Source organism: Grammomys surdaster, unplaced genomic scaffold (genome assembly GCF_004785775.1).
Source record: "Grammomys surdaster isolate TR1022 unplaced genomic scaffold, NIH_TR_1.0 150, whole genome shotgun sequence".
Taxonomy (NCBI): Eukaryota; Metazoa; Chordata; class Mammalia; order Rodentia; family Muridae; genus Grammomys; species Grammomys surdaster.
This window is the reverse complement of record NW_021604608.1, coordinates 21,234,247-21,249,259: the sequence shown is the minus strand read 5'-3', so window position 1 is coordinate 21,249,259 and position 15,013 is coordinate 21,234,247. Positions and strand designations below refer to the sequence as shown.

The following is a 15,013-nucleotide window of genomic DNA, read 5'->3' as shown; positions in this document are numbered from 1 at the left end:
GAGAATATTATTTATATACTACACTTTCCCTTAAGGAACAAATTTACATTTCCATTCAAGCACAAGTTATCAGAAACAATGAAATTCTACAATATCATTAAAGAGTCTTAATTATATCGCTAGCATTTGAAATTACAGCTTTAAGAAAAAAATTCTTGTTAACATCAGCATGAATTAGCTCTTCCAAGGAAAGCTTTTGGACCAATATCATAAAGAACAAACTCACTTATAGGCCCTGAAACATAAAAGGCAATCCAAGTACAAACATAGCACACACACAACACAAATGGAAAGACTGGTGGAATACAAATACATTTTGTACTTTAGCTGATCCAAAGTTAGTATCTTACTTTGCATAAATGACCTTCCAATTAAGAGAAGATGCCAATATAAAAATAGACAAGTAAGAGGTACACGGACACTCTCAGCACTATTTTTGAAGCTCTTATAAGTCTAAAATGTTCCAAGATTGGGGAAAAAATGTAGGAGAAAAAACATTTCAAAATAAATATGCCTTTAGCTGCCAGAACTCGATGTCATTCAAGACAAAGTTTTAAGACATCATTAGAAATCAGTTTACATAACAAGATAGTCACTTTATTGCTCTATAAAGTTGCATCTTTAAAACTGTCAGATTACATAGTGATGAGGAGGCTAGGCACACACATAAAAATCAACTGGATATTAGGAGGTTGCTTCTCCAACTCGGTGGATAAATATTACAAAAATATAAAAGTAGCTGGTCAAGGCTAAGCTATCAAGTAGTATTTTCTGGAAATCTACCCCAAGACTATCACCTTTCTATAGATTAGGAACTTAAACAAAAAGAAAACTGATGTTATAAGTTACTAATGAATGTATTTGAAAAATCTAAATTACATGCAGATAGAACTGGGTACAAAAAAAAAAGCCACATTACATTATTCTATACTAAAATTGTAGTGTAGTCTTTTAAGTACTTCCAATCATGCAACAGTAAGTAATTCGGATCAGAATGACTTTTATAGAGGAATAGATGGGAACTCAATTAAAAGAACTGAACCTACTATACAGCCTCAATCACAGATGCATTATACATTCAATCCCCCCCAACTCATCTATGTGTTACCAGGCTGAAATACCCATCACTCCCCTCAACTACTCCCCAGGCCCATTCCCCATTAAGTACCTTACCCACAACCCTTTCCATTAAACCCTCTGAATCATTTGCTGAGTAAACATGTAATCTACAGAATATTCTTCATTATTTCAGAACATACACGTGTAATCACATGCTGTCTTCAATCACATCCTTTCAAAGGCATCTGAATTGCTGCTGCACATGGCTAGGAAATTTCAAGCCTAAGAAACCAAGAAAACTAAAGTCAAGATTCTGGAACTATGTAATTTTCTACAAACTATAGCAGCACTGATAATCTACTGGTTGACATTTATACAGGTTAGTCACTAGGTCTCTATGTTACTACTATCCTCTAGAGTAAATGATTACATGACCCCAAAGAGCTAATCCAAAAGAGGTTTACAGTCAATCTGTTTTTCAAACATCATTCAAAGCCACAGATGGACTATGGAGACGATAGCTTCACAGGTCATAAAATGCATACAGAACTTCTCCGTAACGGTGCAGGCTAAACACACCTGTCCTAGAAAGCAGCACAAGTAGAATGTGACCTCAAACTACAGGGGGATGTGCTTCTGTTAAAATCTCACACCAAAATTACAGAATGGAAAAATACTGTCTTAACACACACTCAACTCATCTAGTGCCATAATGACCTTGCTCCAGATAGAACTTAGGTTAATAGTTAGGATGAAACAAATTTCAGAATTCTTTTTAAAAGAAATAAATGTATTTCATGATGTAGGCACAGCATCTAAAACAATTTAGTAGCATTTATCACTAAATACAAACTTATATAACACAAACAGTAATGTAAAGTGAAATTTTCTCAAAAAGTGTTAAAGGCTTGATTTAACATGCCAGGAAAATTATTATTTTTGCACTGAGATGCATTTATGTAAATCATGTAAATTGAACTGAGGTCAATGTTAGACCTGTAATTTGGGACCCCTATCAGAATTACCAGCTAATAATGCTAATCTTCTAAACACAGCTTAACTAGACGTTAAACTACGCAACTGTTGGTGCCAGTCTGCTAATGAAGGCAATGCTCTGGAGACACAGTCTTCTCACAAACAGTGGGCAGGAGGGTTTCATGATAATGTGTTCAACAACAATCCTCAGTTCATTAAACAAGTTCCTGTAAGATAAAATCGTTTTGTTCAGAAACACAAGAAAAGACAATGAATACAAACAATGTTATGAAATGCAGAAGAAAAAGTTGACCAAAAAGAATTTAAAGAAGTAGCTGGGTGAAGTGGCAAACACATTTAATCCTAGCACTTGGGGGGCAGAGGTAAGCAGATCTCTGAGGCCAGCCTGGTGTACATAGTAAGTTTCAGGACAGCCAAAGCTGCTTAGTAACACCCTGTCTCAAAACAAACAAAGCCCAAAGCATTTAGTAGAAGATGAACCTGGAATACTCTGTAGGGAACATGCAGATATGCAGCCGGTGAAGCCATGCACACCTGGCAGCCCTCCCCTCAGCTGCTAGTGCAGGAGGTGGAGGGCCTAGGATTCCCAAGCCAGCCACGGCAGCATGAGCACTCCCATACGACTGTCTTTTTTGAGTAGAAATTTAATAAAAAATATTAAAAATATATCATTACAGCTAAAAAGAACTATTTATTTTTTTTCTTTGTTAGTTTTCACATTTTACGGACAAATTCAAATTGTTCTAAAAAATGACAGAAAGATTACATAACATGGGCAATCTACAGTTTCTTTAAGTGACTGTTCTCTCACACCTTTTCTGGACACTAGGAATTTCAGTGCTGTAGTGCAGTAAATGAAGAAGACTCCATGGAACACATTCAATGAATGTTACTTACAACTTGGATACTGATCAGACTAGCTCTTTTCATATTAAGACCCACCCAAGAGCTCACATGATCTGGTGGGATCTTGTTCCATTTACTGCTGCAGCTTCTGACAGTGCTGGGTTGCTCTGTTTGTTCCCAGGCTAAGTGGTCTTCCTTGCCTGGCCCTTACTATCCACGAAGTACCCTTCATAAGATACTATACATGCATATGTCCATACACATCATATACAAAATGATGTGTATACCAGACTAGAAGTCAATCTGGTATATCCTTAAGGATAGTTCTAACTACTCACTGTGCCTGAACTTGGAGAATGCCAGATTCCAGAGCACCTGGGTTACAGATGTGCACCACCATGCATGGCTATGAGCTTTTTAGACCTCATGTAACATAAAGTGTAAGAAGCTACAGTGTGCTTAAGGAGAGACTACTGTATATTGGCTTGTGAATCTTTACACATCATCTTTGTTTCAACTAAGAAAGTCCTTAAGAATGGGGCTTAGGTCTCACATGCTCTTCTCTAAGCACTAGCGGCACCTTAAAGATAAAAAAAGGAATATAATGGCCCCATCCTTGTATGGTCTAACCTCCAATATTTTTACTTATACTGCTGCAAAAGTGGTAAACACTCAGCAGCAGCATACTTGAGATGTCAATCTTTTCTAAGGCTAGCATTATCAGCATGAATCTCTACAGTGGTGCTGTGTCACAGCAGACGGCTGCAGCTCCAGTAATATGGCATTCTATGGAGCTCTGGGCTGCTAAGCTGTTTGCTGGGGTAGGTGCAGTAAGCGCATTTTCGACTTAAGAATGCATTTATCAGAATGGAAACCTGTGAGTCAAAGATTAGATGCTGCAAAACTACGCTTTCACTAACCCCAACTAGTTTTAAAGCCTAAACTTAAATTGCAAAGATACGTCTTCCTTCTAAATTCTAAACTATTAACTAAGAAATTCCAAAGAGTTACAAATACTACATCTGGACACTATACTACACAGAAGAGATTTAAGCTAGTCACCAGCTTACCGACAATATGGATTTCTTCTAGAGGAATATCGAAGAGTAAGAAATCTATAATATATAAAAGGCTGGAGCAAACTTCCTTGGCCACTGAAATAAAAAAATACAAGAGTGATGAATACATATTACTAATTCACATATACATTAAAAAATTACAGGCAATTTAAAAGGTAAGTTTGTGTCTGCATCAAATGGTCAGTACAAAGACTTATCTAGGCACAATCACTCTTACAAAGTAAATAAAATATAGACGACTAGAAGAGAATTTTATTACTCAAGCTTTTATAGATATATCAATATATTAAAACTTTATACTCTAAAACTCAGAGAGAAAGAGAGGGAGAGAGAGACTGACTGACTGTGATGGTGCGGGCATGTGTGTGTGAAGGTCAGAGATACCTTCGGTAAAGTCAGACTTCTCCTCATGGGCTCCAGGACCAAATCAAGGGATCAAACGCTTGACAGTCAGGCCAGCAAGCGAGTAACATTACCTGTCCAATCATCTTGTAGGCTCAATGTTTTGTTTTTCAAATCAGGGTCTCAATATGTCACACAGTCTGGCCTATAACTCCTGAGCCTCCCAATGCAGCATTCAGAGAGCTGAGACTACAAGCATGTCATACCACATGCTACCTGAAATCAAATTTTATAATACCCCCCCCACACCCCCACCCAAAATCTAGTTTCTCTATAGACCAGGCTGGCATTGAACTGACAGAGATCCATCTGCCTCTGCCTCCTGAGTGCTGGGATTAAAGGTGTGCACTACCACTGTCCAACACAAGTTTTAAATCTTAAAAAAACTGCCACGTGAAGAAAGATTTATTTTATATGACCAAATAAAACATAAAACTATACCAACTGATACAATATAAACTCTTAAGTTAATATTTTTAACCCTTTCTTCTAATTTGTGTGGGAAAACTCTACTAATTAAGGTAGAAATCTAACATTGTCTGGATAGCTTGGCACATCATAATGTAAGATTCCCTTCACTGGCAGGGCTTCCCCTTCTCTGACCTTGTCTGGGGAATTCAAAACCCCCACACCTCTACCTGCAAAATGTCACATAGCCTTAGTTAGATTACAGGATCAACTTCCTTTCTCCTGATAAGAACCTGTTTAGCTAGCACCTGAGATTCCTGAAATGCTTCCCCATGCTAATGAGGCATTTTGGTACTCTAAGCCTTTAGTCAATGATCTTTGCCCATCCTAGATATTTCACCCCAAAATTATATAAGCCTTGAATCACCCCAAGGAAAGTTGATCTGCCTCTCTGCAGCTGGTCCTGATGTGTCGTCTTCTCCCTACATACTCACTCATCCCACTTCTGGCATGTATCCAAAGGAAAGGAGAGCAGACGCATCAATGTGATCTGTGCACGCCATGCTTACTGCATCACTACTCACCTCAGCCAAGATACAAACTCAAATACAGAATCTATCAGCAGATGAACGGACAAAGAATGGGCTATATACTCCTAACTATCTATACACACATGGTTCAATGTTAGGCAGTCCTAAAAGAGTGAGATACTATCATTTGTAGTGAAAAAACTGAATGGAACGGATATTAAATGACAAGCAGGGCTGGAGAAAGGGCTCAACAATTAATTGCAGACACTTGCTATTCCTGTACAACATGCAAGTTTGGTTCCTAGCAGCCACACGGCATCTCACATCTATCCAGAAATCCAGTTCCAGGGCTTCTTCAGGCGTCTGTGGACACCAGACACGCACAGGGTACACATATATGCAGATAAAACACTCATACACATAAAAGAAAGTACATAAACCTGAGACAGAAAAATTAAACACTCACTCAAATGCAGTGGCTAGAAACCTGATTTCAAAGGAGAGTAAAATAGTAATTACCAGAAGCCAGGAAGAAGAGGAATACGGATAAGCTGAGAGCCAAAAGTATAACAGACTAGATAGAGGGATGACTCAGTAGCTAATGTGCTTGCTGCACAGGCATGAGGGCCTGAGTTCACAGGCCCTGGGGCTTGCTAGTGAGCCAGTCTAGGCAAAATGGTGAGCTCCCAGTGCAGTGAGACTCTGGAGTGTGATAATGGAAGACACTCAATGTCAAACTCTGGCATCTATATACGTACATAAAACATACACTTGTATAACACACACACACACACACACACACACACACACACACACTAGCTGATTAAAGGAATAAATTCTACTGAAAAAATTATCTTTAGAAGTATTTCTGGCAAACTCTTGAAAATTAAGATGCTGACAATTTTGTCCGTAGCGTTAAATAAATGCCTTAATGAGCTCAACCAATTTAAGTATCAATGAAGTTAGAACCTATTATAATTCCAAACTAAGATTTCATGTTACTGCACTAAGTTTTAGGGTGTAAGCTTTGGAGCTCAATAATATATAAATGTAGCTATATCAAGTCAACATTCAGGAAATGAATTTGTTATTTATCTATTTCAGTTAATACAGTGCCAGAAATTATACAGAAACCCTTACATATGCTAGGTAGTATCTCCTTTTAAGTGAGAAATTTCAAGACTCAGAAACAAGTTAAAAGTCTTACCAAGTAAAGGCTAGGTCAGAACACCACCTATTAAGAAAATTTTTATAGCCAAGTATAGTGGTATAAACCTTTAATCCCAGCACTTGGGGAAGTAGAGGCAGGAGGATCTCTGTGAATTCAGGCCAACCCAGTCTACACCATAAGCTCCAGGATAGCCTGGACTACATAGACAGCCTGTCTCAAACAAATAAATATGTGAATACTTTTAGGTCTATCATTCTAGAGCCTTGTACTATTCAGAGCTCCACAACTTGAGCAGCATATGGCAACCTTAAAACTCATGAGGAAAAAGTAACTTAGAAAAATGAAAGAGATGAATTTAAAGAAAACTCTGTAAGAGGTATAAAGAGAGATTACTAAACAAAGTCAGTCTGTTGGTGCAGGCTTGCAGCTACCTACTTAGGAAGATGATACAGGTTGCAAGTTCAAGGCCAGTAGAGGCAATTTAGTGAGTCCTTGTTTTAAAATAAGATTAAAAAGTAAAAGAAAAAAAAGGAAAAAATGGAGTGAAGCTATTGTAGGTCAGCAGCATAGTGCTTACCAAACAGTACAGGCCCTGGGCTCAATCCTCACTACAAGGAAGGGCGGGGGGGCGGGGGGGGAGGGAGCAAGCTTTTAAATATATAAAAATTTCATTGGTCAGTGAACAATGTATAAAGTGTTATACTTGGTAACAATAATTTGTACAAATGAGCAAAATTGTGAAAACCAAGTAAATAGATTTCTTTTCCCAGACAAGAATCTTACTATGCAGCCTAAGTTGGCCTTGAACTTGAAATCTCCCGCCTTAGCCTTCCCAATGCTGGGATTATATGCCAGTGCCTAGACAAGCACATTGACATTTTAAGAACATTTGATGTGGTTCTAGTAAATACAAAGTACATTTAGCTTAAAGACAGAAAAACTAATTCTGATATCTATGTTTTAGAAATCACTATTGGTACACACATATAAGCCAGCTAAGAAAGGTGTTTACTGCATCACTATTTGGAAAATTAAAAATGTGAACAACTATCTATCACCGGGGTAATAAAATGGAACATACTAACCCAAAGGAACGATGTATAACCTTTCAAAGAAATAAATGTTAACTCTAGATATCGACACAGACAGATCACAAAAATATATCCTGACTGAAAAACAAGCTGCAAATAATTCATGCATTATGGTAGCTATAGTACACAGTAAAAACAATAAATAAACAAAGCTACACATAGCAAAGTGTGCTTTCAACAGACATGTATTTTTCTAAATGGACTACATATGCACAGGTTATGTCTTCTAAATGGATTACACATGCAGACACATTAAACTTCTTACTCTGGAACAGAGAAGAGAGAACCAAGACTGGAATTCATTGTAAAATGCTATTTTAGCAGAGAAGTTGTTCAACCTGGAGCCTCTGAGTCCATACATGGCACCACACAGCTAAAGCTCCAGTCCAACACACAACAGTAACCTTATTGAAAAGACTGTTCAGGATTCCTTCTTTGCTTGATCATGAATTCATAGATGACAACACGGCCCAGTGAACCAATATGTTAGCTTATCTATAAAGCATCTAGGTCGATACGTATACGCTTAAAATTAAATGCAAAACTGTCAACAGAGAGACCAACACAGCTGTGATATTCTATCTCTCAAAAGAAAACTTTTTTTATTCACCCATTATTTCCAGATTACAAAATATGTCCACCATTGTAGGCAATTGTTACTGTAAGACTATATACTTTAAAACTGTTTCCTTTTAGTTTAAGACAAAAAATACCATCTCAATAATGGCCAAAAATGAACTAAATTAGATTTCAAGACTGTACTGGCTAATTTTATGTCAACTTGGTATACACTATACTCATCTGAGAGGGGAGAACTTTGGTTGAGAAAATGTCTCTAGAAGATTTGGCTGTAGGCAGGCCTGTAGGGCATTTTCTTAATCAGTGATTGGTGGACGAGTGTCCAGCTCATTGCAGGTGGTGCCATCCCTAAGCTGGTGGTTCAAGATTCTTTAAGCAAACAGGCTAAGGAACCCATGAGTAGCAAGGCAGTAAGCAGCACCCCTCCATGGCCTCTGCATCCTGCCTCCAGGTTCCTGCCCCAACTTCCCAATGATGAGCTGTGATATGGAATCATAAGCTAAATAACTCTTTTCTTCTCCAAGTTGCTTTCTTTGGCTGTGGTACTTCATCACAGTGGCAGTAACCCTAACTAAGACAAAAAAGCTCTTTTAAATGTATTTTTGGAATTATTTTGTAAAAGTTAACTTGCAAGAGTTAAATGATATTTCACAATGTGGATAAGAAAAGTCCCTGTCCCTGGGCTACTCATGAGTGATGGGGATAGAGGAGTCATCATCGTCAGCTATACACTCACTGGTGAGCCCGCCGTGCTACAGTTCCACACCCCTGGGCACACAGATGGCCCTGGTCTAAACTCAGTGGGTAACAAAACAAAAACACAGGAAAAGGACTTGTAGGGAGGAATAGATATTGAGAAGGATAAGAGGGAAATAGAAGAGGGCCACATGTTTAATACACATGCATTAAGTTGTTAACAAATATATTCACTTAATAACCAAACATCTAAGTGTGGGCTTGTTGGGAAGGGTCTCAACAAGAGAAAAGAGGAGAGTGATGGGGAGTGCAGGGTGGGAAAAATAACCAGCACTAAATATACACATGTATAAAAATGTCAAAGAATAATAATTCTAAAAGCTGTTAAACACTGCAGGGTAGGGAGAACCAAAATCCCTGGTTTTCCTGAGTCTCAGCGATTCTTCTAAAGCAACTGGGATTCACTACCTAAGGATACAAGCTGATACCTGCTGATTCAACCAGGAAGGAATCTGTGTGGGTACCTTTATGTTCACTTATCATCAGTCTTTCAAAACAAGCATATTTGAATTCTTACCTAAAGAGCATAAAAACTGTAGCAGGCATCAAGAATATTTCATTACAAGCGATGAATTTCAGAATATTTTGTTGGTTAGTACTTAATTTATCCAAGACAGATCTCAACAGGGGTAAACTATTTGAACCCTTTGCCTAAAACAAAAGAAAACAAGCATTAGAAGTAACAAGGCATCTCTAACAACTCAACAGTCACCCTAGTACCAAAATGTGTGGATGCTCGTGACAGTGGCGTCACATTGACACACAACACACACTTCTCCTCTATACATTAACCCATCTGTACGTCGCTTACACCCTATTGCAACACAACAGCTATGCTGTTGTCTCACTGTACTGTTTAGGGAATGCCAAGAGAAGCCTGCTCAGTACAGATACTATTTTTTGGCAACTTTGATCTATGGTTGGTCAAACTGAAGAACTAATGAACACCAAAGGCTAACTGCCTTTATTTAATCAGTAGCATACTTAACAGGTAATAAAACCAAAGGCCAATTATTTCAAAGTAACTTTAAGAACTTGCTCATTGTAATTCCCTGCTTTAGCCTGTCTCTCAAGAGGACCCAAAACACGTCAACACATTTTGTCATTCTTATGTTGTTTCCCACAGAAAAGTGGTTATTTCTCCCCAGTTGTAAAAAAAAAAAAAAATCTGATTATTCAGCAATAGTTAAAATCCCTATGACCCTTAGGTAACTAACCCTACAGATTACGGAATTCTTAGTGTTCCTGTGGCTAGAGAAATAAAGAAATATAATAAAACCCACAAAGTCAGGCCAGGCACGGTGGGTGGTGCACACCGTTAACCCCAGCACTCAGGAGGCAGAGGCAGGTGGATCTCTGGCTACATAGAGTTTCAGGTCAGCCAGGGACTCTGTATAAAGAGACAGCCTCAAAATATAAAATAAAATTCAGGAACACAACTCTTCAAGTTACTATACAGACACTTCCCATGGTTCTACTGATGCATAAGTTAGTGACAGTGAAGCTCTCTGCCAACTCATCAAACTTAACACATTTAGTGAAGATAACTATTTCAAACTTCAGGGAACTGGAAGGCAATTTTAAGAATAATCCTTTCTCTACAAAATAATGCTATTTTGCAACATTTCAACCGTCCAATCTTCAAATCTAAAAAACTTTATAAAAGCTTGTGAAGAATACAGGGACTTTTGGTGAGAACTGTCTGAAACTCAAACTCACGCCAACTATCTACATTCTACAAGCCAAAGAAACAACCGTGTACTTACATCCAGGACCTTCTTGGTGTATGTGGCAGCATGAAGCAAAGAAAATAACAAGACTGGAAAAATACTCACTGGAGAAAGCAGTTAAGGAAAGCCTTCCCGTCGCCAAGCATGTGCAGACGTGTGCATGCTTTACGTCACTGAGCACTGTGCACACACACAGACATGGCTATGTGCTACGGGCAAAGCAGAGCGGAAGCAACACTTGACTATGAGTTTAGTGGAATACATTTTCTTTCATCTTTGAATCAAATGAAGTTCTGCCATTTAGAAGGAAGTAACTTCCTTTCTAAATCTTTCCATCCGTTTAGAAAGTCAAAATCATTTTTAATAAAGCACCATAAATATCTCCTAAATAAAACTAAACTTCAAGCCACCCCAAATGATTGAATACAGTTTTTACCCTACAATGGACATTTTGGGTTTTTATGGATTTACTACTTTTAGTTGTGTAGGCCTGCATGAGTCTATGTTCACCACATACATGCAGGTCCCCTAGGAGGCCAGTGGGTATTGGATCCTTTGGAATTGGAATTATAGGCATTTGAATCAAACCTGGATCTTCTGCAGGGGCCATCCCTCCAGTGCACCAATTCTGTCTTAAACACAGCCTTCTACAGTGATTTTATCAGTCTCCACTGTTGACCAAAGTTAATGGCTTAAGTCCCATTACTTTGAGAAACTATACTTTTAAAAAAATCTGAATTTGTATAAAACAAAAAAAAAGAAAAGAAAAAGAGAGAGACTGCATTTCAGTTTACATAAAAATCTACCACAAGGTCCTATCAAGCTAATTAAAATATGCAAGGAATTTTTATATTAATCCAATGGTATGGCCTTATACTGTGGGCAAATACACAATTTTTATTCAACTTTTCCAAAGAAAAAAATGGGAACAGATCCCCTCCAATTTTTGCCAGGTGGATAATAGAAAACCTATCAAGTAAATGACAGACTATCAACAATGAATGGTAACAATACTAGTCTTAAGATGTTCTCTGTAGGGCTGGAGAGATGGCTCAGAGGTAAAGAGCACTTCCAGAGGTCCTGAGGTCAATTCCCAGGAACTACATGTGGCTCCTAACCATCTTTAATGAGATTTGGTGCCCTCTTCTGGCCTGCAGGAATATATGCAGGCAAAACACTATACATAAATTTAAAAAAAAAACAAAAACCTGTCCTCTGTGATAACATCAGCAGGAATGAATCATTCTATTTCTCTGTCTAGGTAAAGGTAGGGCATGGATGGAAATTGCTAAGTGCTAACAATTTGAGTATCAAATTCATTTTAACCTTAACTTACTAAGCACTCAAAAACTCATTCCACCACTGAGCATGTCTGCCCACATTTAGAAGAATCTAAACACAAATGTGCGTCTTCCTCTGCAGCCTAAGCTGGCCTCAAACTCTCCCTCCTCCCTGCCGAAGCTTCCTAGGTGCTGGGATTACAGGTTACACCATGGTTTCTAGCTCAGTTTAAAACTTTTTAGTGAATCAAGACTCCTTTAAAACTGGGAAACTGCCAGGTGGTGGTGGCGCACGCCTTTAATCCCAGCACTTGGGAGGCAGAGGCAGGCGGATTTCTGAGTTCGAGGCCAGCCTGATCTACAGAGTGAGTTCCAGGACAGCCAGGGCTACACAGAGAAACCCTGTCTTGGAAAAACCTAAAACAAAACAACAACAACAAAAAAACCAAAAAAATAAAAAATAAAACTTGGAAACTATATACTTCTCCTTTTAAAGGTCTGTGTGAAACTCTGCTGAAGCTTAAATAATTCAGCTTAAACTCTTGACACTGCCAGACTTGAAGCCTAATTCAGTAACAGGCAATGCTAAAGTGTAACCTTCAAACAGGAGCCAAGATCCTCAGGCTCTTTCATAGACCTCATCTTCCTAGGCCAAGTTCCGTTCTCTGTCCCATGGCTACCTAGAGATCAAGATTTGTATGAGGAATTTATCCCTGTCTACAGTTCACAGATCTTTACAACATTCATCTTAGCTTTGGATGCCAATGTTTTTTGGTTTTTTTTTTTGTTTTGTTTTTTGTTTTTTCTCTAATTTGTGGTTTCTGAGACAGGATCTCATGGAAGTCCATGCTAGCCTTGATTTTCCAAGTGCTGCGATTACATGTCTGGTTCAATGTCACTTAAATTATTTAGAAAAGATAAGAAGTGGAAAGGCTACCATTTTATTCTTAAGTGCCAGTCACTGACAGAGCAAGGACAATATACCACATTAAGAGCAAAGACACAAGTATATGTGAAGGATTACTTCGGGCCACTTTTGCATGATGCAAATTCCCCATTTTTTTATGAATTAGATTAGCATTTCTTACCATGCACTAGCTTATGTTCTTGCTACCACTCAGTACTTCCCTTCCCGATTCCCAAGAATTAACTTGCTAGGCCAACTTGCTAGGTTTTTTTTGTTTGTTTTTTGAGACAAGGTCTCACTATGAAACCCTGCCTGGCCTGAAACTAGCTATGTAAACTAGGCTGTGCCTCCTAGGATTACAGGCCTATACTACTACACTTGACTTATGTCCTTTCTGTTTTATGTATAGCAGACTACTTTCACTTTATCTTTTATACTAAGTCATTTCTGGATTAGTTTTTGACCCTGGTTCACCAGAAGCTGGGGGAGCCAAAGATCTTCTCTTTTTTTAAGTAACACATTTGTAGGATTGGAGAGACGGCTTGGGGATTAAGACCACTGGCTGCTGTTGCAGAGGACCTGAGTTCAACTTCCATCACCCACATAGTACTTCACAACTGTCTGCAACTTCAGTTGTAGGGATTTAATATCCTCTTCTGGTCTCCAATCAAGCACACAAGTGGTATACATACATATACACAGGCAAAACACTCATACGTGTAAGCAAAATAAAATTTGCATCTCTCCCCAAAGATATAAAGTCAATGAAATAAAACTTTAAATATTGAGTTCATGTATAAAATTGTGCCTTGAATGTTAATTCAAGCTGATAAGAGACAACAGGCCAGGCGGTGGTGACGCACGTCTTTAATCCCAGCACTTGGGAGGCAGAGGCAGGTGGATTTCTGAGTTTGAGGCCAGCCTGGTCTACAGAGTGAGTTCCAGGACAGCCAGGGCTACACAGAGAAACCTTGTCTCGAGAAACCAAAAAAAAAAAAAAACAAAAAAAAAAACAAAAAAAAAAAAACCAAAAAAACCAACAACAACAACAAAGAGACAAGAACATTGAAAGATGAAGTTTAAATTCACAAAACAACTCTACAGAGTTTACATTTCAAATTTTGGGGACAGAAATGTTTACATTAATATATCGTCATTCAAGTGAGAGACTAAAGGCAAAACAAACAAGCTTCACGAACTCTATCCTCCCAACAGAAAACCTCCACTGTCATAGCTATGAAAGGATACTTGTAACGGGGTAGGAGTTGACGAAGATGAGTGAATACAGCAGGTAGTGGCAGCTGTCCTCTAACAAGGCCTGAGCCAGGAACGCTCTGCTCAACTGGAAGTGTGGTAATCTCTGATGCAGCCTCAGAGCGCTGGTCAGAGCATTGGCCAGCAAAGCACGCTGGTAAAAGCTTGCTGCTTCATGCAACCTGCAGATTACCAGAGGAAAAGTCACCATGAGACACCAACAGCTACCACGTCTCTTCCTCCTTTGTGAATTGCATCAGAATTGCACAACACCTAAATCATTTCATTGTCAATAGAAAACAAACCTCCACATTCTGGGAAACATCTCTTCACACATACATCCAACTCATTAGTCTAAAGCAGTCATTCTTTTGTCAGCTTAAAAGAACTGCAGGATCCGTGAACTTCTCAACCCAAGACATCTAGTTTTCCTCAGATTTTCAATGAGCAGTCACACAAACCAGAAATTAAACATCCTAATTGGTATTCCTAGATTACTGTTGCTTTTAAATGGGCTTTTGTGTTAGTCTTAATCCTATTTACAGTTTACCAATTCTAAAGCTAAAAAGTAGTTCATAGATGCGGACTGAACAACTCTGTGTCAGAAATATGATAATACATACCCAAGAAGAGGCAGGACGAACAAAGCGGAGCAATAAACTGTGAACAGGCGAGAGAGCCACATTGCTGTGTCCAGCTTATTGGTCATCATGAATTGCTAGATTTAAAAAAAAAAAAAGGTACACTGAGCCCAAAAATTATGCTAAGGACAAATTATGCACTTTTACTCCTATGAAGAGTATTGTAACACCACATAATATTGGCTTGTGCAGATCAGTAAGTGGAAACTCACTACTTAACCGCTTCAGTACACACAAACACACACACACACACACACACACACACACACACACACACACACACA

The 15,013-nt window shown here is 38.5% G+C and overlaps 1 protein-coding gene across 2 annotated transcripts in view; it reads right to left on the bottom strand.

Annotated features, from left to right (window-relative positions):
- Window positions 1–570: 570 nt before the first annotated feature.
- The window catches only part of Tmem33 (transmembrane protein 33), a 17,221-nt gene continuing 2,778 nt past the window's right edge, over window positions 571–15,013 (bottom strand). Inside the window, exons 3-9 of one of the 2 annotated variants that reach the window (XM_028765332.1) lie at window positions 14,712–14,806; window positions 14,083–14,270; window positions 10,684–10,751; window positions 9,435–9,568; window positions 3,972–4,055; window positions 2,141–2,261; window positions 571–1,341 (exon numbers count right to left, since the gene is read on the bottom strand). In XM_028765332.1, coding sequence (XP_028621165.1) covers window positions 1,336–1,341; window positions 2,141–2,261; window positions 3,972–4,055; window positions 9,435–9,568; window positions 10,684–10,751; window positions 14,083–14,270; window positions 14,712–14,806 — 696 coding nt within the window. In that variant the 3' untranslated portion in view covers window positions 571–1,335. Of the gene's footprint in view, window positions 1,342–1,502; window positions 2,262–3,971; window positions 4,056–9,434; window positions 9,569–10,683; window positions 10,752–14,082; window positions 14,271–14,711; window positions 14,807–15,013 lie in introns of those variants that run through there. The other variant, XM_028765331.1, reaches the window with a different exon arrangement.